This window comes from Thunnus albacares, chromosome 2 (genome assembly GCF_914725855.1).
Source record: "Thunnus albacares chromosome 2, fThuAlb1.1, whole genome shotgun sequence".
Lineage (NCBI taxonomy): Eukaryota > Metazoa > Chordata > Actinopteri > Scombriformes > Scombridae > Thunnus > Thunnus albacares.
In genome coordinates this window covers 28,113,891-28,137,124 of record NC_058107.1, presented here as the reverse complement: position 1 = coordinate 28,137,124, position 23,234 = coordinate 28,113,891, and the positions used below count along the sequence as shown (strand labels likewise).

The following is a 23,234-nucleotide window of genomic DNA, read 5'->3' as shown; positions in this document are numbered from 1 at the left end:
TATAGGACTGAGGAAATGCAGAATTTCTCCTGTAGCACAGCCGCTGATAAGAGAACTGCACAGTTAACCATTATACTGATTTACTGTACACGTTTTAGTCCTGCAGAAAATAGTTTACATGTGCACAACTGGGAGTGGTGGCATGTGAACCGGTGTTCATGTGTTACAGTATAGGATGAGGTCTTCAGAACGGACCGAGTGTCAGCTGCAGCTGTCATGTTGAGTTTCCCTGTTTAGAAAATTGGACCTGATTAAAAAAAGGCCTGGTAGTTGTGGTGCACGCCCACACTCACGTCACTCACTCTCATCTTTCCTCTCCTGCTTCTCACACTCACTGCACGGCCTGCTTTCTCCAGTGACGTGTTTGACTGTCGCACTGACTGTTTCCTCTGTGGGATCTCTGGTTCGGCTTTGATGGAGGGCCATGTTTGACTCTGTGGTTCTCATGTGGTGGTGGTGTGCCCGGGATTAAACATTTACACAGTGACTTGTGTTAGTCCTTCAAAGACCGCTACCGTCAATGCATTGATTGTAAAACTTCAAATTTGTACAACACTTCTCAAAAGTGGCAAAGAGGTTGTTAAACAAATAACATCTAATTGAAATGTAAACTTTAAATGAACACATTATAATTTTAGGCTTAAAAATCAATTTATTTAATATAATAAAAATCTTAAAATGGCATTTTGACGTTTCTGATTAACCACTGTGCATCAAATGTTACATAACGCACTGAAGGTAGCAATTAGATTTTACAGCTTCAGATCGGAGAACTTCCTACGTATGATTGTATTGTTATATTTAGACATGAATTATTAACTTGCTTTTAGTAGCAATCTTATCTTGATGGTCACAAGTTCACGACTTCAGTTTATTGACATTTCAGCCAAGAGTCTCAGACCTCTGTGTCAGATTCAGAATCTAAAGGATAGTTTGGTAGGCTGAGTGTATGTGAGAGAGACGCATAGATGAGGCAGGAATCCAAGTTTCTAAAATGCAGAGCTGTTTTATTTTCATTTCTTTGTAGGCTTCTTTTTCAATGTGTGTGTGTGGTTTAAGCTCTGCAAGGAGAAGCATTATTACATAAAACAGGTAAACACTAATAATAGAACCAAAAATATGAATTATGAGAATTATATGAGAATTTAATTAAATCAAATAATTAATAAATCTCACTCACGTGATGCATACAACACATGGCTGGAGTCAAAGAGAACAAACAAAGGGAGGAAGGCAACATTAATAGCCTTTTGAGCGGATTGATTGATTTCAGCTGGGAGGGGATGTTCCTTTCAGGTAGGTGCATTTGATCGCTCCTGTGCCTGGGAAGTGGTCAGGTGACTCCTTGGCGGGGACTTTTGACCCCTTGGCATCTTAAGACGCTGAATCTTTAAGTCCAGGGGCACTGATCCTTTGCTCTGATCCTGCGCTCTGATCCTCATCTCTCTCTGGCAGGAAGCAGGTGAACATAGAATATACCCTCAGTGATCAGTGAAGTATCACACAATTGTTACTCAGCCTTTTTGAGATTTGGTAGGTGGCAGCAACCCCTGAGCTCTCTTTCTCTCTATATTTAAAAGAACAGCCCTGGGATCTGTTGAATGAAGGGGGAAGATGAAACATGTCAGATTTTTAACTTTAAACTATTTAATACTTTTTAGTGTCAATTAAGTGAATAAATCTGATTCAGGGAGGTCTCACTCAGACCTGATCATGGGACAAATTATTTAAGCTTCTTTTATGTGTGTCTTGTGGTTCGTCAAAGGATAAAGGCTAGGAATATGTGACCTCAACTGTTCCAGATGGAGCTCTTGGTCGGGAGGAGGGAGCCATAACTGGCCGCAGGCTATTTAGAAAGGATCTGTCTGCCCCCACGCGAGGAGGAGCGCACAGTCAGTTCATGCCGGGGGAATGTAATAGTCTGGCCTTAAAGCTGTTTACATCTAATGCTCCCCATTAACAATTGGCTCAACCATAGAAGGAAATGTGCTGCCATTAACCCCGATGAAATGACTTTGATTTTGTGGCAACGACAAAAGAAAAAAATAGAAGAAATAACCCAGACCAAGTCATTAGTGGTCTAGAGGGTTGTCGAGGACCACCAGAGGATTCAGTGTTGGTGGCCTCATCATCCGTTTCCAGCGCGTGTTGTCATTGTAGTGATGCAAATAAGGCTTGAGGGGAACTTTACAGGAACAAAGGAGGAAGCTGTTTGCCTGTTGTTCTAGTGGATCTAATGTGATCAACAGATGAGCTCCACAAGTGCATTAGTGGACGCCAGCAGTCTTAACACATCGGTCTCACTGGATCAAATGACAGTTTTAAAGAAAGTAATATAGTAATCTCAAATCATTTCAGTAGTTCCAGTCAGGGTCTGAAATTAACACTCTTCAAGTGCCAAATGCGGGTAGATTTTCTGTTTGGCCAGTAAATCTTGGAAGGATATCTCCCACACTGACGGTTAAATGTTTTACCAAAATAGTCATGTAATAAAATATCTGGCATGATGGCTCAGAGGAAATTACTCATGTGTGTCCCAGTGAACGCATGTACATGTGACACAAAAAGGCAATTTATTAGTGGCTAGTGGGGTTTTTTTCATCTACCAGTCCCCTCGGCAGGTGAGTCAATAAGTTAATCTCGGACACTGATTGTTGTTCACACTGATGAATACCTATTCTAACCTCATGACACCAGTAATAACATGACGGGGATCAGATATGAGAGCAGTTTGGCTGAGTGATATCATTCACACACACTGTGGACTCACCCCTGATCCATTAACATTTCTCCCACCACAAAAGATTTAATGCTTTGTATCAAACTGGGCATTAATAGCTGTAATAGCTGTAATTTACTGCTATTAACATCCAAAATACATTTTCTTACTGTGCCCTTTTTTTTGTTTTGTTTTGATTATCTCTTAACTGTCACAGCAGGTTAGTTTGTTGTACATCTGTGGAGCTCTTCACTGCAATAAAGCACTTAAAATAATTCTTGTCTGTCGGACATTTGAAATTTTGAATATTAGTATGAACTCTAACACCTATGAACTCAGGCAATATTGTCCCACATGCCACGCTCTCAAAATTTTTAAGTGTCGATCCTTTGTCATTGTCACTGAAAAGGTAAAATGCTAAAAGTAATTAAAAATCACAGAAGAAGACAGAATTATTTTTCTCTACTTTACTACTAGTTAACTTACCTGACCCCCAAAATGCAGCAGTAAAATATCACTGCTGATGTTCCCACTGCAATGCAGTCTTAACTTAAATCCGTGCAAGTTTTTTTCTTTTTTTTTTTTTTGTACTGCAGCAAAGCCTTCGAGTTTGTTTGTACTTGTATTCCAAAGCGTATTACCAAACTTGTGTGTACCTTTGACTGTTGCCCACTGAGCACCGTAGCAGTCATGCTGAGGCTGACAGAGAAAAGATTAGAGAGTAACTGTAATGTAATCTGCCATGCAAACATCCACAGGGCTGACAGTGAAACTGTCTCTTGGTTAACATTTATGTTTTAATAAGATCAGTTTGATCAAACTGCCTCCAGACGTTTCAGGAAGTGCTACAATATTGTGATGTAAAACATTTAATATCCTCGGTAATTCCGCCTGTAATCACTGTGGCAGACATGGCGGTGATAGTGGTTGAGATGCTCTGGTTGTCTAATAAGGAAACTGAGTAAATTATATCTGGATGTGTGGCAAAGGTAAAAGCTGTGAAATAAAATCAGGTTTGGCAGAAATGTCAGCTGCCTTGTTGTGTGGGGATAAGGTGTTAACAGTCTACTCTAATGTTGGGTGCATTGCTCACATCTCACTCTGGATACTGTGGTCTTTTTATAGTCTCAGCGCTGACAGCAAGCCCTCTGAACAGACTGATTTAATTTCTTTGAAGTGCATACTGTGATTTCCTATTGTGGCTATCTGAGATGTCCACAGCTTTCACCACTGGAGTGCACTGGAGTGCTCTTAACTGCTTCATCAAAGCCAGTTCTGCATAGTCATCATCCATCCCCAAATCCTTATTTTTTGTTGGGGTTTTTTTTTTTTTTTTTTTTTTTTTTTTGCCTCTGCTCTCATAAGCTCTCCTCCTCCTCCTCCTCCTCCTCTCTCTCTCTGTAAGTCCCTCCCTCCCCCTTTTGTTTTAGGTTTTCTCAGGAAGTCACAAGGAGGTGTTGTCAGATGGTAACTGATGTTGGAAAAGAGTAATCAAGGCTCATGGCTCCTGACACTAATCTGTTTCTGTGTCTCTTCTCTCTGGTTTCTCTTGCAGGTGAAGGAACGTGCAGACAGACTGTCTCACACTAAGCTATGGAATGCTCCCTGCACCCACCATCACTAGTCTCCAATCTTTGGACTGAGCTCCAAACGCTTAGTTAGCGGCTGTGCTTCTCCCCTCGAACTCTTTACAACCAGGGGACGAAGTAAAGGAGCAGGCTTACCAAGTCCTCCGCAAAAAAAAAAAAACAACAACAACGCACAGAGCACTTCATTTTTAGAATATATAAGCTAGTTTTTTATTTGTTTTTCTCCTCTTGGATTTTTTCGTTTTGTTTTGTTGTGACTGAAAGCATATCAAGATGGATCTGGATGGGTATCTGTGGATGGTGATTTTTGGCTTCATCATTGCCTTCATCCTGGCGTTCTCTGTGGGAGCCAATGATGTGGCCAATTCGTTCGGCACAGCGGTGGGGTCCGGCGTTGTCACGTTGAAGCAGGCCTGTATCCTGGCATCCATCTTTGAGACGCTGGGCTCGATGCTGCTGGGGGCCAAGGTGGGCGAAACGATTCGAAAAGGCATCATAGATGTTACCCTCTACAATGAAACCGTGCCTGTGCTCATGGCGGGGGAGGTCAGCGCCATGGTCGGTGAGTCGGACTGACGTTTACATTCCCTTGTAGAGCTGAAATGATTAGTCCAATGTTGTCATAAATGATAGTAAACAGATTATTTTTGGCTTTTGGTTTGTTAGTTGAACACAACTAGACATTTGTGGAGGTGACCTTGAGCTCTGGGAAGTTAAAATGGCCATTTTCAGTATTTTTTTGACATTTAATAGACAAAACAATTGACTTATTGAGAAAATAATATGCAATGAAAATGAAAGTAATCCAGTGAGTCATGTAGTTGCTGTTAATGTCTTACTTTTTGATTGCAGTGCTGCTTCTTGTCTGCATTATTAAGAGGAAGGGTAATAGTGATAACTGCTGATGAAAGTTTTTTGATGCTATAATATTTTGACTTAATCATACTCACGAAATAAACCACTAAAGATGTGTTTGCAGAGTGACATTTCTATTTGCTGTTAAAGTTGTCAGGGAAATTAGTTTCAATGTTTATATGATAATCTTACCTCAACCCCTAACTGTTACTGGTAGAGGAGAGACAGTTTTGAGGGGGGGTCATACATATTAGAGCAGCTACTAACATTTATTTTTATTATATAGTCTATAAAAAGTCAGAAAATAGTAAAAATCACAATTTCCTAAAGTCTGAGGTGATGTCTTTCAGCTGTTTGTTTTGTCAGACCAGCATGCTTGATAATTGACTTCAATTAAGTTAAATTAATAGCTGAATTTTCTGTCAATCGACTTATCAACCGTTTGTTTCAGAGATGCACACAACCTTTGAATTTTTCCTTCACTAAATTTAAATGTTAGCGTATCCTGACATCACATCAGACTCGTCTAATACACTCAACACATCCTCATGTAGGATTACTGCTACTGTGTACAGAATCCACAAACAGCTCTGAGGCGCTGTGAGCAGCTGTGATCAAAGCTCACGCTGTGGCCAAAATGTCCTCTGTGTCTACACAAGAGAGAAAAAGCATCACTTGTCCTTATTTAATGTTTGAAGGTGGAAGTTTTCCCAAAATTGTTTTCTGAAAGGTGCTGAACCTTTACACCTGTGTGTGTGGCTGCATCTTTTTTTTTTTCTTCTTCTTCTTTTTTTTTGCCCACAATCCAAAACAAACTGTGAAATTATATAACTCAGCAGAGTTGTTTTGTAATCCAGTTGGTAAAAGTTCACAGCTGTTCATAAAAACGGCAGCCTTTTTTCCTCCAATCTGCTCTCATTTATTGGCTTTAAGGGAAATGTTATAAAATCTGTTTTGTCCTTGCAAAGTTTCAAAGTAACTTCCTAACAAACAGCGCAAAAAAAAAAAAAAAAATGTTTATTCTATTTTCAGAGAAACCTCATTAAGTCCAATTTTGGCAACATTAGATGATCTCGCAGCCTTTCCTAATTTGCCTCACAACAAAAGACCTGCCTCTGTTTTCACAGTTACAAAAAAAAAACACATTTATAGTCAAACACATGCAGGAATTGTTGAGTATAAGCCGTACCTCTAAACATTCACATTAGCTCACCTCAGTGAATGAATAGAGCAGTACAGAAAACAATGGGGCTCTTTTTGAGACAATGTCGTCAGGGTGACAGAATGACTGCTGGGAAACAATGATTAATAATCAGATATTATTATTATACACAGGGGATTCCCACGTTGCTAATAACTCAGGTGTGGCAGGACGACCACGAGTGAATGTTAGGAAAACACTGAGCAGTTTTCCATAAACTCGATCAGGATGTATTTGTCACTGAGATATTGTTTACACAGAACTAAAGGTGGTTTTTGCCTTTTGATTTGATAAGATAACAGCCAGGAAATAGTTGTATTGTGTTCAGCTGGTTGGTTTTGATGTCTCACTGGAGTTCACAAAAAAATGAAAAAATATATTTGTCATTGTCTAATTAAGGGCTTTTGAAAAAAAAAAATCCTGACAGTGAGACACTGAGGTCCTGTTATTGAAATAATGGGCTCAGTTATTCAAGTAAAAACAAAAATTAATTTGACTGTGGAGAAAAGAAAAGATTTTTGATTTGATAAATCAACCATTGTTTTCAATGTTGTTCGTCATTATTAGCTACTTTTTTTGCTGTAAGTTTTCACTGTATATTTCAAAATATGCCTTCATCAAATCTCATTTAGCAGTTTTTGTTCTGAGGCCTTTACATGATAATGTTTAAACTGTACAAGTAGCAGGTATTTTTTTTGAAAATTTCAAAAGCTAGTATGTGTCAGTGGAGCGTCTACAGTTTTCAGATACTTAAATTCAAAACGAGTTCATTTGTGTCACAACAATACAAACCTAAAGTAGTCATTTTGAATGTCAAAACGGACTCAGATCCTCATCCTCACATGCTGTCAGAGCCCAGTTTTGTCTCCAATCCAGTGAAATATTTGAGCTCCAAAATGACACAATCATGCTATCAACTCATGAAACTCAGGAAAACAGTAACCAATTGAGTATAATAAATGTCTTGAGTTTTATGTCTCTGTTTTAATCTCAGGGTCGGCAGTCTGGCAGCTAATCGCCTCCTTCCTCAGACTGCCCATCTCTGGAACTCACTGCATTGTTGGTGCCACCATCGGCTTCTCCATGGTCGCCATCGGCACCAAGGGTGTACAGTGGATGCAGCTTGTTAAGATCGGTAATGGCCTAGGGTTGTATGTGTGTGTGTGTGTGTGTGTGTGTTTACAATGTTTGTATACTCAATGTATTTCTATAGTGTACACATAGAGGTATATTATTGCATACTAATAATCATCATTAATTATTTAATTTTCAATTACTTCAGTGTACTCTTCTAACACAAAATATGAGCTTCATTTTTGTAACAACAAAATACACATCCCACAATCGAAAAGGAGCTATGAGAAGAAAAACCTTATATTATCTTCCAGCTTCTCAAAATAACATATGTAGTCTTTCAATTTCCACTTTCCACTGCTGACGGATGTGCTCAGCACTCTATTAATATATAATATGCACTTTAAAATATGCACTTTATCTGTAGCACTTATAGTTATTGCTATGTACTCTGTTAATATGCACTTTATACTTCTTCTGTTTTAGTAGGGTTATTGATTATATACTTTTAAATCACCTCACTATGGATGAGAATTAAATACTATTTGAATACTTTCAACAACTTAAACATGTGAAAACATCAGAACACAGTCACACAGAGCTCTGTTACTCACTGCTCACATATTTTACCCTTTTCACTTGATAACTGAAAGGATATAAATAAAATACTGTCACACTGAGATATTTGCAGCTCAGCTACAAACAGGGAAACGACTGCAGACAAAGTTTTCAGCTCTACACTATAAAACATGTTGTCTGCACAGACGGATCTCTAGAATAATTTACACAGCAAGTAAACTGTTTTAGAAGAGACAGAGATCAATTTCTTCTCTGTTAGGAGCCTCATTAGACCAGAATGCAGTGCAGCCACAGAACTTATTTTAAGTAAAAGATCAAGCAAAAAGCTTTAAAGTACCTCTTGTAATCACTTCCTCCATATACATGTAAAACCCACAACTTTTCCAAAGGAGTTTAAAGACTGAGAAGTGTAGGAAAATACTAATTGAGGTGATTGAGGTACAGAAGATTAGCTAAGTTGTAAAAATTGGGAATGACAGAAGAGACAATCATGACACAAAATCATAAGAGCTGCACATCATGAATATGATTAATAACACTTCATCAGTGAGGTTTTTTTTTAAATCTGTGAGTAATTGTGCTGCTGTTCTGTTCTGATAACATTTGTTCCTCCCTCTCCAGTGGCTTCATGGTTCATCTCCCCTTTGCTGTCTGGACTCATGTCTGGATTCCTCTTCTTCCTCATCAGATACATCATCCTCAACAAGGTGAGCTCACATCACATCACCATAGAGCTGCACTTACTCACCCTCCCACACAAACACAGAAGCACAGTTTCTCAGGGACTTTAAAGGTTTTTTGTTTGTATGGTATTTTGAGTTTAATAACATTTTAGAAATATTTAAAGTGTAATCCTCGAAGATTTAGTTCAACATTTTGATGTCAGTTAGATGAGAAGATTGGTACCACTTTCGTGTCTGTACAATAAATATGAAGCTGGAGCCAGCAGCTGTTTCCAGTCTTTAGCTTAGCACAAAGACTGGAAACAGTGGGAGACAGCAAGCCTGGCTCTGTCCAAAGTTAACAAATTCACCTACCAGCACCTCTACAGCTCACTAATTAACAAATTATATCTTCTTTTTTGTGATGACTCCAGGAGGAAACTGCATTCAGCCAGAAACAGACCAACACATAAACAACCCCCTTAAACCACAACAAAGGAGAAATAACATGTTAAAAATCTGGGTTCTTGAGTACTAACCATTAAAAAATAATGTTTTATGACCGTTCATATAGTGAGTTATTGCTGGTGGTGTGAGGGTATAATTTTCATAATTTTACGGTATGCAGTTTGAATTTCTTTCCGACATTTCAGACACTTCCAGGATCCCGCTGTGTTGTCAGCATGTAGAGTTACTCGTCGGGTTCACAAGTTTTTAAAACGTGGACACAGACGTACATGTGTACACACAAACCTGTCCGAAGAACTACAGCGCAGATAAAAATCCATTTGATTTGGCAACACCTGGCATATCTGCTGTTATGTAACAGGCAATCTCTGGCAGACTAGGAAGAGTGTTTTGGGTCAGGACTGCAGGGTTACCGTATAGCTGGGTCAAATTCAGGATGAGTTCATCTCTGTCCCTGCAGGCTATTTGCATCATCTAAGAGGAACATTTGATGCGTCTGTCATATTTAATGCTTATGTCTGAGTGAAGCATTAAACCCTTGCAAAAGTATAATAAAAATGGCGATTTAGTTTTGCAGATGTGACACTTTGACCTCAAACGATAATGCATATCAGGTTCCTCATGACAGAAAACCACATATTTCACAAGAATGAGTTGTTGCACATAGTTTTACATCATCACCTGTTTTCACAACTTCCACACCTTCAAACTGACCTCAGCTGAACTCATGATATAAAGTTGTGGTGTTATTAGTCATGCAGCATATGTTTAGTACTGTTAAACTACGACTAAAAAGCATGCAAGGAAGCACGTAAAAAGGCCAGTGATCAATCTGCAGACATATTTATTTTATGTTTTTTATTATTGGTGCAGCTCTGAAGTGAACTTACTAATCAGAGACTCTGTTTACAGACACTCACACAAGATTTTTGTCATTTGCTCTGACACAAGACTGCAATGATCTGCTTTGCATTTTTATATTTTAAGCCGGCAGCTTTCATTTCTCAGAAAGATGTTTATTGAGTAAGCAGTCAACTGTTGATTGTCTTCCTCAAGGACACTTTGACAAGATGCAGAGCTGCCAGTGATGGCTGGTTGTTCATCATGTAGGAAATTAGAAGCAATTTTAATAAATAGACAGACAGGGGAGTTTAAAACTTGTGTAGTAATAGAAGGACTGGGTGGGATACATAGTTGACACCAATATCACAGTGTTAATACAATTTTATTTCTGATATAGATACTGATTGTCATTATTGTGTTGTCTATAAAATGTCAGAAAAGAAGTGAAAAACAGCTTTTGTATTTTTGCAGAGCCCAAGGTGACATTTGACAATATGGCACATGGAAAAAAAAATCTTACATATAACATTAACATTGATGATCCTCTGTTATTCATTACATCAGACAAAACTCTTAATGACATAAAACAACCCTTTACTAACTCATTATGTTACACATTTATTACAAATTTTAATTGAAATCAATTAATTTGCAGCATTTTGTAAATGATACAACATTACGGTCTCAATATATCACAATGACACTCAGCTAAAAGTTGCTGAACACCTGTGTGTTTTCTCAACAGGATGACTCTGTTCCCAACGGCCTGCGAGCGCTGCCCCTCTTCTACGCCTCCACCATCGGGATCAACACGTTCTCCATCTTGTACACTGGAGCCCCGTGTGAGTGCTGCACGGCGGTGACTCTTAATAGAGATATTGTCTCCGTCTATTTAGTCTGACACCAATGTATGATCAAATTATCATCTCGGCCTTAACGGACGATGGTGCCAATATCATTTCCTTGCTCAAAATTCCTTTTGAGGATGTGACAAAAATATTGGTAGATTATAACACTTAAAAACTGCTTGCAGGATGTTATTTTCTCACGTCTGTGTGTGTTTGTGTGTGTGTGTGTGTGTGTGTGTTTTCTTTGATTTCAGTGCTCGGGATAGAGATGCTACCGGTATGGGCCATCTTTCTCATCACTTTAGCCGGGTCGCTGGTCTGTGCGGCTCTTGTTTGGATATTCGTCTGTCCCTGGATGAGGAGGAAAATAGCAAGTAGGTATCTGTGTGTGTGTGTGTTTGTGTTTGTGTGTGTGTCTCGTCTTTCTCACGCCATGTGAAAGCCCAGTACTCTGACCCCGGCCCAAAAACAGGCCTCTGCTTGCACACTCTGTGCTCTGACACCAAACAACGGATGCCAGTAGATGTGGTTTCTCTTTGGCCATTGCCAAAGCCACTAAAGCCACCAGAAAAACTCTGTGAACTCTGTGTAGTACTCCAGTTGCTTTGCTGAAGACATCTAGATTTCCGGACTGCTTGGCCCGACGTCGCAGAGGTTAAGATCATAGCCTGCAGTGTAAAAAGCTTTCAGATCAGGGTAAAGAATCGTTCCCTTAATTGAAAAAAAAAAAAAAAAACAGCCTGCAGCGAAGCAGACAGCACCATAAAACACGCAACACATTAAATAAAAGAATGGAAAGTGCAGTAGCTACAATAACTGAGAACGGTGGACACGGCAAGGCAGCCACTCTCTTAAATTCAACTGACTTAATGTCATGCAGGATAAATTCAGTCTGTTACAACAGTCCAAAGACAAAGCTACCAACTCTAAAGCTTCTTTGACTTTTTAAAGATATATTTTGTCTTAGACGGCAAGTTTTATTTCTTATTATAAGTCGAGGTTAATAAGAAACTATTTTTACTGGCTTTGTAGACCTTAAAGAAAATAAAGCATTGCTATTAATAAAGTGATGATTTCCAAGTTCAGGCTTAAAATAGAACGATTATTTACTCTTTCCGTCAACCCTTCACATGAACGAGCTGGGTTGACCTATCGCTTTACATGTCATGACCTCTGAATGCCTGGGAGGATTATAGGTGATGTTATCGCTCCTAATCTGGATATTACTGCATCTGTCAAAATGAAACCATGACTGAGTTTATTTATGTGTTTGCACTGGGGGCTGAGGGGCAGAGGGTATCAAGACTATCAGGACTGGGATTAGTTTGCTTTGGATCAGCTGATGGCTGTACTTGTGTTTGTGCTGTTTGTGGAATGTCGTAGCATGGTTTTCTCTTTTTCTGAACCGACTCCAAACTGTTTCTCGCTTTAAGTTGTTGTCGAGTTGAGTAGTAACACAGTTTCAACGAAAACATCAATGAAATTTACACCCTTCCGGTGTAAATTACACAGAAATATGCTCTGTGTGACACATTGGTGATTCACTTGTGAATGACCAATCCTGATGTCATCAACTTCCCCTCGCTGAAAAGCTTTTTTTTTTCTTTTTTTTTTTTGACCTGTCTTTTCTACATGCATTTTATTTATTTATTTGTTCACTTGGACACATTTTCATCTGATGGTGTTATTTCCTCTTTCTTTCCTCTCGACTAAACTTTCCGTCCCTCACTTTTCCTGCAGGTCGTCTAAAGAAGGAGCAGGCTCTGTCTAGGATCTCTGATGAGAGCCTGGACAAGATCCCTGAAGAGGAAGAAGAGAGTCCCGTCTTTAAAGAGCTGCCAGGAGCAAAGGGCACAGATGAAGCAGTGTTACCGCTCACGGGGGGCAGCAGCGATCGGGGCACTCGCGACTCCAGTGGAGAACTCACAAACCTGGCTAATGGAGGCACCGTCCTGCCAAATGGCAGGGTCTATGGTAAAAGTGGATTTATTTTTATTTTATTAAAGACACCACTGGTTTAATATGTGACTATATCAGTTTTTTAGAGGACAAAAGACAATGAGACTGACTGGAAACTGTAGCTCTGTTGCTGTATTGATTTGCGTAGAACATTAATGGTGATTGAAATAGCTTTTATGAGCATGAGTTGAAACCATTTTTTTTAAGTCAGCTGCATCAAAATTAAACAAACAGCACAAGTCTTCTCCAATCTAACGTGCTTTAAAGCTTTCGATCAGTTAGTCTTGTGAAGAGAAACATAAATTACAATTAATATAAAGCATATAAGAGAACATTACAACAATAAATATCATCCAACTAAGGGTTAAAAAGGATGAAATCTCAAGTCATTTTCAAGTACAAAATAGGATATTTCTTTTATCAATCTAGTAAATTACCAATTTCTCTGATAAATATATGTTTTTAACTTCCATTAAATGTGCTGCTACTGGATAATACTTTAAAAAAAAAAAGTTTTATACTCTTTCACCTGTATCTTCATCTTCTCTCCTGCAGGCCGGACCCACTCAATGACCAACGGCTGCCTCAAGTCCCCCATCTCTAATGGCAGCTTCAGCTTTGATGGCCACATGCGCAGTGATGGCCAGGTGTACCACACGGTGCACAAGGACTCAGGTCTGTATAAAGATCTGCTTCATAAAATCCACCTGGGCCGCATGGACGACAGCGACCGCTCGGGCTCCAACGCAGGCCCGCCTGACAACAACTACCGTCTGCTGCGCCGCAACAACAGCTACACCTGCTACACAGCAGCGATATGCGGCATGCCCGTCCAGCCGCTCATACGCACAGAGTCACGTGAGGACAGTGAAAAGCTGGTAGGAGAGGGAGGGGGCAGGAGCAATAGCGTGTCCTACTCCAAGAAGCGGGTACGCTACGACAGCTACTCGTCGTACTGTAACGCCGTGGCCGAGGCTGAGATCGAGGCAGAGGAGGGCGGCGTGGAGATGAAGCTGGCCACAGAGCTGGAGGGGGTGGACGAAGAAGGGGCTCCAGCACCGGTGCCTCTGGACGACTTGGCTGAGGAGGATCACGAGGAGAAGGACAAGCCCGAGGTGTTCCTGCTTTTCCACTTCCTGCAGATTCTCACTGCCTGCTTTGGCTCCTTCGCCCACGGAGGCAACGATGTCAGGTGCTGCCTCCTGCTGCTCACATGACATATAGCATCCCATATAGCTAATGCACAGCTCACTGTATGTTTCCCTAATACATGATAATCATTTTGCCTGATTAAATATATACAAGTAATGTTTCTGCAGCAAAAAAAATAGAGAAATGACCTTCAATCTGCTGCTTTGACATCATTTTGTCCTTGAAGCTCAGTCTAGCATAGACCCTCAGAGAACTCACTAAGCAATAATCCCACCTTTGCAGTAATGCCATCGGGCCCCTGGTGGCACTGTGGATGATCTATGACCAGGGCGGTGTGATGCAGGACGCTGCCACTCCCATCTGGCTGCTGTTTTACGGTGGTATAGGCATCTGCGCTGGCCTGTGGGTGTGGGGCCGCCGTGTCATCCAGACCATGGGGAAGGACCTAACTCCCATCACCCCCTCAAGGTGAGAAAGCCACCAATAGGGGGTGGGGAGGGGGGGGGAGGTTTGGGCAGCAGGATGTGTGTCTGTGTGCATACGTGGAAGAGAGCTGTATGTGTAGGTCGAGAGACAGAGAGAGAGAAAAAGCCTTGAGATGCTGATACACACAAGTCCATCCGATGCAACAGCTTCATCGGTAAGTGTTGACGTGCACACAACCATGTTAGAACGAACACTCACAAAGTCTTTTATACATTTGTGAAATATTATTAGTCAAGAAATCTCTGTTTAACTGACGTTCAGTGAGATAAAACTGAACCCTGACTATGCTGACAGTAAAATGCATAAACCTATGACCACACAATTAGTTAAGATCACATGTAGAGCGCCTGCACTGTCGACTCAGGTGCTCTGTATTTACAGTAAACTTGTTAGACCAATCTGCAGTGTCTGCCTAAAACATGTCCTGAGATTAACCAAACAGAGCTGTCACTGCAGGAAAAAGCATTTTCAATACAGGCAACCTGCAGGTACAATGTTGTATTTTTAGCATCTGTGAAGTCCAATTTTATTTATATTTCTTGAGACTTATTCCATATAAAAAAAATGTTTAACTTTGACTTAAAGATTTGTACATTAGAAGCTTTTTCTTTTTAGGGTTTATGAAGCACAACACAAACTGGAAGGCTTGTATCTGTGAATTAAAAACATTCAGGTGCAATAATTCCTTCCTTTCCTTGCATATTTTGTCTCTAGAGATGAATAATTGTCCTTAAATAATTGTTATTGAGCAAAGAAACGATCATTTAAGCAGTCATCATGCAGTCCTACATGAGATTAAACTGTTAGAAATAAGTCTTTACTGCTTTAGAACATGAAATCTACTGTAATAATGGTCTCTATCTGTAGTGGCTCTTTGCATAGGGAATGATACACTATTTTTTTCTTCTGCCCTTTGACTTATTACATAACAATTATGAATAAATAAGTAGTTTCTTGGAATACAGCACGTAAAGCCCCAGGGCTCACTTAGGCACACAACGGACAGCACGCATCCTTGACCGCTTACTGCTGCTCCTCTGTCCTTGAGATTGATCTCTATCTCTCTCATGCTGTCCTCTCGTCTTCCCAGGCACTAGGCGAAGACTATGCGTGTGTGTGTGTGTATGTGTGTGTGTGTGTGTGTGTGTGAGCATACCTCGGGGATGTTTGTGTGTATCGTGTCAGCTCAAGAAAGCCAGGCTCTTCGCCTGCAGTTCGTCGTGTGGTGAATATACTGTATGTGTGCGTGTATGCATGCATATTAAGTGTAATTGTTCCAGCAAGTTTTTCGTGTGTGTGTGTGTGTGTGTGTGTATGTGTGTGTGTGTGTGTGTACTCTGTTGCCTGGCAGGAACATCACACAGGGTTGCAGGAAGTTGTTTGGCATTCTGGGCGAAGAGAAGTAGAGCAGGAGGGGTGAGGGAGGGGCAAAGCCACAGTGGGAACTCTGGCCTCTCTTCTCCAACCACATGGAGGGAAGCCAGCCTGACTCCTTCCCTTGCACTTCTCTTTTTCCTTTCATCGTTCTCCTTTTCTTTCATATCCCTTCATGTTCCTCGCCAGTAAATCTCTATTTTTGTGGTTAACCCTCTTCTTCTTCTCCTTGCCCTCACTCTTTCCCTTTTTCCCTCTCCTCACTGCATCTTTTTGTCCTGTTTTTTGTAGACGTCTCACCTCTAAATCTTTCTCTTTTCCACATACTCCCACAATCGTTCTCACGGTCAAACCTTCTCATTATTTTTCCCTCTTTCTTCATTTCTCCTCTTCCTTTGCCCCTTCTCCCTCTGTATGCCTCTTTTCTTCCTTAAGCTCCCTCTTTCCATCACCAGCTTAGTCTTTTGCCAGGACTCAAAGACAAATTTGCTCTGGTTCACTGTTGTAAAGGCTGTCTTTCCTCTAGTGTTTCCATGCATCAGTCTGACAAAGAGGTCTGTGTGGGAGCAAGGACAAGAAAGTGTGTAGGTGTAGTTGTGTGTCTTTAGTGGCTCCACATATGTTTGAGCAGGCACTGTGAGCTCTTCAAATGGTGATGGATACCCCGGCATTAAAAACAAGTTTTAAACTTCAAACGTGGATTTTCATCATTCTGGCTGGCTCTCTTTGTTGAACCACCACAGATCTGCTGCAGATCTTTCTGGCCTCACTAAGCTTTGCCAGTGGGACACAAACAGTTCCTGTCTGTCTACGATGAGCTGATTGTGTGCGGGACACTTATATAATCTGCCCGCCACATAAATGTTCCACCTTGCGGACATCGGAGGTGGAACCAGTCGCGTCTGCTTCTCTTCAAAGGGCTGTGTTGGTGATAAAATACGACCTGTCTACAGTAAGGCATTCCTGACTCATGTGAAAATCATGTGCTTTACCTGCATCGTGCTCCCAGTCACGGTTACAGCAGATATCACAGCTCTGTGTAAATAAGACAGGACACATGCTTAAGGCAGACACTCATTTGCAGATTGGCTTAAGTAAAATCATTAGAGCGCATGCTGACAGGAGCACGTCATCACCCTGCTGTGAAAGGGGATTGGCCCTCGCTGTTTACAAATGCCACCACGGCAGCTCGAGCGACGTGCAGATTTTGTCGTTCTGGCCAATTAAATTTCAATGCCTCTGTCACCAGAACTCTACTTTAGTGTTGCTGAAAGTTTCACCAGCTGCTTTGAGTAACTGCAATGAAATAAGAACCAAATATTGCTTCAGTTTCATGTCTTTCTTGTCCCACTCATCCAGTTTCTCTTTATTTCTCTCTACCACTTAAAACTGAATTCCCATTTCATCTAGTCCTCCTCCAGTGGGCCTACTGGTCTGGCGTCAGAGTGTGAATAATGTAATGAATGTTCACACTCTCACAGTATCACATGCAACCCGTACTCTTTATGGATTACCCGCCAACATTAAGGACCTGATGGAAATGTCTGTACTATGTGCGTGCATGTGTGAGATATTTTTTTTTCCTTTATTGTGTGTGTGTGTGTGTGTTAAAGAGCTTGTTTTTATGATCTGCTTTGTTTTAATGTGGATGCTGGAATATGGTCAGACGGTGCCATCAGCAGCACGTCCCAGGCATTACAATGAAGACTGTCTCTTTGCTTCCTTCCCCCCCACCCCCTTCTTTCCCCTCCCTCCTCCACAGTGGATTCACTATTGAGCTGGCTTCTGCAGTCACAGTCGTGTTGGCTTCCAATATCGGAATCCCTGTCAGTACCACACACTGCAAGGTATGACTGAGCGGCCCTCCAGCTGGCCTCTCAACTCCTCACAGGCATTTCCAGGGGACAGGAAGCTCACACTGCCTCCCAGGGCGCTGGGCATGAGTCACAAGTGCACACTAGTTCAGCCCAAAACTGTCACAAATCACTTTACAAACAAATAATTTCTGTTTTGGACTTTGTCTCTGTCGTCCACATTTCTATCAGGGCTTTGTCCTCATAAAATTAATTGCATCACAGACAGCAAAGTCCAGATTTTTGGGTTATTAAAGGATAATTCCCATTTAATCCAATTTGGGTCTTATTTTCATAGATTTGGGTATTATTTTGTGCAGTTATGAGGACGTACTAATCAAGGTAATTGCTGAGATCTAAGCAACATAGCTACAACAAAGTCCAATGGAGCAAGAAACAATACCAGTCAGATGATCAAATAGGTTATAAATGAGCCAACAGTTTATCCAGATTATCTAAACAACTATTTGTACCCAAAATGTTGATAATAATCCATCTTTGCACAGTGAAACTGTGTGTGTGTGTGTGTGTGTGTGTGTGTGTACCGCTACAGAAAGTAGGCTATGTCAAAGTTGAGCCAGGAAGTTGTAAAGTGCCATGGTGTTCTCAACAGACTTTTTGGGTACACCGTGTTTGTCTTTGTTTGTTACTGCCTTCATAGTGAAAGCAGTACGTTAGCAACAACAACAACAGCAGCAGCTTCAGTCCTCTTGTCAGTGTCTACAAAGGATGTGTTCAAGCACAGCGTTGAGTGTGGGTCATGCATGTTTTGGCTTCACTCAGAGAACAAAGTCACTGCAGTTACACATGTTAAGAAGAAGGAAATAGACTTGTAGCGTAAAAATATGGTTACAGTGCGAGTGAAAGGCAATAGGACTTGCGCAGACAGCTGTATTGATTAAAATAGAAGCATGTCTGTTTCATCAGATAATGCAGCTGAAAAAACAGGTCCTGTGTAGACAAAGCCTTAAGATCGGGGGTTTGTTTAAAACATATATAATTGTATTACAGCTCATGTTTCTTTCCCTTTCTGACCTTTTCTTAATATCTGTGTTCTCAGATCTCAGCAATTAAAGGTACACTATGGAATTTTTAACTGTTAGTGGTGCTATGAAGTAATGAAACATAGCAACGAGGCAACAAAGGTAGTGAAGAAGACTGCAAGCTAACATGGATATAAACAATGTAGGTTTCAAATTCTTACAAAAATCAACTCTGCAAATGGTATATGATGCGTTTGCACTTAAACAGCCAATGTAAACAACTTTCTTTGTTTACAAAAAATTGGTTAGTGCAAACTAATTATCACTAATGGAAATTATGGTAAAAACTACAAAAGTAAGACCCATGTTGTAGTAAACTGGAATGATCCTTAAGTTCCCTGCACAAGGCGACACTTCACAATCATCACTTATCTTCACACGGCATGATAAGACAATCAGACTACTTGAGTTGCGTCCAGCCCGCCGCAGACAGCCCCAGGCAGCAGTGTGCAGCCTCCTCTCCCCTGTTCTTTACAGGAACATCGGATCCAGGCTGGAAGACTTGGCGGACCCCTCCAGCCCCGCCCCTCCCCATCAACATGTTGTCTCATCCTCTGTTTCATTTCCACCAACTCTCTTCCATTTTGCCCTCTCAGCACTGGCATGGTTTGGTGTGTGGGTCCTCCACCCTCCTGTGCTTGGCTGCAAGCAGACTCTACCTCCCCCCCCCCCCCCCCACCACCACCAGTCTCCCCCCACCCCTCAACCCACCTGTCACGACTTGTTTTCCACTTTTTTTTACCTCTCCCTCTCCATCTTTTTTCTCTGTGTCTCTCTACTCATCTGTCTTCACAGCGGATTTTGCATTGAAGTAATGAGTGCGCTAACAGTGCTTGTTGCATCAAATGTGGGCATCCCAATAAGCTCCACCCACTGCAAGGTATTGGAGTCATTGGTAGTGAAGCTGTGCTAGAGAGCCCTCCCAGTGCTCCACTTCATTGCTTCACCTGTAGCTGTCAATCACCAAAGCCGATCACAACTCCCGAAGTTGCACTTTTGACCTCTCGTGCGGTTTCCCTCCTGCAGCAGAACCTCAAAATCTGATGTCACCTTTTTGAAAATGAGTTTATTACATATGGAGCCATATTTCACAAGAGTAAAGCTATTGAACTATACCTTTTGAATACAGAGAAACTCAGGAGAATGTATTATCCTTAGATGTTTTATTGATTGTTGTAGCCAGAAATGTATCTACACATTCACATACTCTTTTTCTATATATTAGAAGTATTATAGAAGTATATTTTTCTGTAATCAGAGTAATTTTTTGATTAGGGGAAGTTCAAAGTTGAGCTTATGTTCCTTCAACATTAGGAAAGAGAGTTCATTTTAAATTCTTCCATTTTTTTCTTCAAATTTCATATCTTATTAACAAAAGTAATCAGTCAGTGATGCTAAGTCAGTTAAATCGAGGGATAAAATTTTAATTCTTAAGAGCCGCATCAGTCAAAATTATGGCTGCTTCTTATCTAAATTTAGATAAATGGTTAAAACAGTCTGCTGAAGGGAAACTGCACAAGACTCAAAACTGGTATTTAATATCTGATGATCATTTGTCAAAAACATCAACATCACCATCCATACCCTTATGTTCCTGTCTCACTTCCAAATACCCTTGTCTCTTCTCTAAAACCTTGGATAATCAACTTGCTATGCCAAAATGCTAAATCTACTCATGGTTAGAGGTATAAACTGTAACTGTGACGGTGATTTGCTTGATTTAATGATTGTGTCTGGGGGATCTGCAGAGGTTGTTGGTCAAAATTTAGAAGCAAAAATCAAAAAAAAAATAAAAATCCTTTAGAGCAGTTACGATTACTGTTTGCCATTTTAAGACAGTTATTCTCTTTATTTAAAAAAAAAAAAGGAATGTAAATGAGACACTGAAAATGCTCAGTGCTCATTAAGTTTTCAGAAAGCAGCCAACAACATCTGTTAACATCTCCCAGATGAGTGTGTGTGTGTGTGTGTGTGTGTGTGTGTGTGTGTGAGAGAGAGAGAGCAGTGATGGGCATCCATTTGTTTTGTTTTTTTTAGGCTCAGTCAGTTGCTCTTTTCTCACTCGTGTGGAGGTTAAACTGAATCGATGCCCAGCTCTGGTGTGTGCTGCTCTATGGTGTGGTTATGTACAGCGACTGGTTGTTTCAAAAGCTCTGCGGGCCGTCAGCAGCACAAACACTGAGGTCGCGCTCAGTTCAGGCTTTGTGGCTGCATACCTGAAATATTACAAACGGCCATAAATAAACATCTTGGCCACAAAGTTGAGCTATTCTTCAACACACGCAGATTGCTTTAAGTATTGCGCTAATGTCCAAATCTAGAAGAATCTAAGAAATTTTATAATTCAAAGTGAGATTCGACCTGCTCAACTAAAATCAACTGGTCTCTGTTGACCTGACCCTCCACATTCAGTTACAGATACAACAAGTCGCTGCGCATGTTGGTCATGTGACCTTGAAGGTGTCAGAACTATGATTATGTGTCTTCTCCAAAATTTATTCTCATTTATTGTTATTCTTGTTTGGTTTCTTGAATAAAGGTGAGTCAAGATTGGATTGGTGGAAGTCTGACATGAGCAGAATTAACTACGTTAGCTGAGAAAACTTTTTTTTAAAACTTGAAATTATCTCTTTTTTTGATATTTTAAGCCTATTATAAGATGAATTTATCAGATTTTTTGATAAACCAGAGCTGCTCATTTCAGACTTCCACACATGTGTTTTTACTCGGGTAGTGTAAACTACTTAAATCGGCTTGCTGTAACTAACAAACATTTTGGACTAAGCTGGTGTTGAAGAGCTGAAGTTTGAATTCAGGTTTTTTTGTTCACTTTATTTCATTTAACACCCTCAATGACAAATTCAGAGGCCAAAAACATACTAAATTGTTTCCACCAGTCCTAAAGGCAATATCATTGATCGGCTGTCAGGTCCACTAGAGTTAAATAATGGCTAAACATATATAAGAACTGCAAAAGTAAACATGGGTCATAAAGAAAGCCTGAACAACCTGCAGCTCTTCAGAGTTTTTTTTGACTTTGACAGTTAAAATGTTTGTTCTGAGCTGCGGCTGATTGTTTCCTCTCCTCCCTCCCGGCTGCGGCCTGCAGGTGGGCTCAGTCGTGGCCGTGGGTTGGATCCGTTCCAAGAAAGCGGTGGACTGGCGCCTCTTCAGGAACATCTTCCTGGCCTGGTTCGTGACGGTGCCCGTGGCCGGACTGTTCAGCGCCGCCGTGATGGCCGTGTTCGTCTACGGCATCCTGCCCTACGTGTGAGAGAGCACACGGCCGGGAGGGAGAACAGAGGAGGAAGAGAGAGATCGAGAGAGAGGGAAACTTGGGTAAAAATCATAGCTCGAGTGTCGGGGGTGCAGATAAAGGAAAATGAAGAGAAGGAAAGGGCGAGGGTGACGGGGAAGAGGAGCAAACAGAGAGGGAGGTAGCTGCAGAGGTTTACAAATGGACTTGGTTGTACTGTGGATGTGAGGAGGGTTGGTTCACATGCTGCCTGGCTCTGCAGTCCAGAAATCTTTTTGACTCATTTGAGTTTCTGATCGGTTTTTATTTATTCTTTTTTTTTTTTTTTTTTTTCTTTTTTTTTTTTTGGTGCATAAGAAAGAAAGCGTGTAACCAACGTGTTCACCGTACCATTCAATCTGCTGTACATAAGACAATAGGAGGGAGACTTAAATAAGAATTTTGGTTGTTGGAGAAATAGCGGCAGTCATTTTCTGTGTTTCTTCATTTAAAAAAATAATGAATTTAAAAAAATACAGACAGAACACAACTAAAAATGGCATCAAAAAAAATCCATTTTCACACCTAAACAGACAAATATGCCTGCGGTGAAACTATTATCCTCCTGCCTGCGATCCCGGGTAGCATAGTTGGTCAAGTGCTTATTATTATTATTCCAAAATGACAGAAAAAAATGTACATATTGTTATATCAGATTGAGTGTGATTTGTTGTATTGCGGCTTGCTTTAAAGTTAAAAAAAAAAAAAAAAAAAAAAAAAGAAGAAGAAAAGATGTGCGTGTGTTCAACCAACCCGTCCATCATCTAACTTTTAACATGTTAGCCAGGTACAACTGGGGCCAATGGAAAGGACGCCTCAGAGAGGGGTGGTGGGACTGTCACTCTGCTTTTTATTTTCCACATGATACCATAGAAACCTGATTTGCTAAAGAGTTGATTTTTGTCAAGAGCTCCTGTATGTTTTTAGAGATGGATCTCATATTTTTTAATGATGTATTATACTGTAATTTGTACTGTAAATACTGTCCTTAAAGAGTTTGGGGGCGGGAGGGTGTGGGGAGGGGGGTCATGTTTTTTTTTTTTTGTTTGTTTGTTTGTTTTTTTTTAATATTGTTAGGTGGGGGCCTCTCCACCTTATCATGATGTCATGTACTGTATATACAGTATGTTTCATCCTGGAGGCTCACAGTAGAGTACCCACACATACACTCATGAACACACACACTAACAGGCTGCTGTTTTATCTGAAGTTGGGAGAAATAACTTGATTGGAA

At 40.7% G+C, this 23,234-nt stretch overlaps 1 protein-coding gene across 6 annotated transcripts in view; it reads left to right on the top strand.

Moving 5' to 3' along the window:
• The window catches only part of slc20a2 (solute carrier family 20 member 2), a 44,340-nt gene extending 21,560 nt beyond the window's left edge, over positions 1 to 22,780 (top strand). For 5 of the 6 annotated variants that reach the window (XM_044376649.1, XM_044376658.1, XM_044376667.1 and 2 more), the window contains 10 exons: positions 4,275 to 4,870; positions 7,359 to 7,499; positions 8,639 to 8,724; positions 10,736 to 10,832; positions 11,093 to 11,212; positions 12,579 to 12,812; positions 13,353 to 13,989; positions 14,232 to 14,417; positions 17,572 to 17,656; positions 21,815 to 22,780. In XM_044376649.1, coding sequence (XP_044232584.1) covers positions 4,582 to 4,870; positions 7,359 to 7,499; positions 8,639 to 8,724; positions 10,736 to 10,832; positions 11,093 to 11,212; positions 12,579 to 12,812; positions 13,353 to 13,989; positions 14,232 to 14,417; positions 17,572 to 17,656; positions 21,815 to 21,979 — 2,040 coding nt within the window. In that variant the 5' untranslated portion in view covers positions 4,275 to 4,581 and the 3' untranslated portion in view covers positions 21,980 to 22,780. The other variant, XM_044376684.1, reaches the window with a different exon arrangement.
• The last annotated feature ends 454 nt before the right edge of the window (positions 22,781 to 23,234 follow it).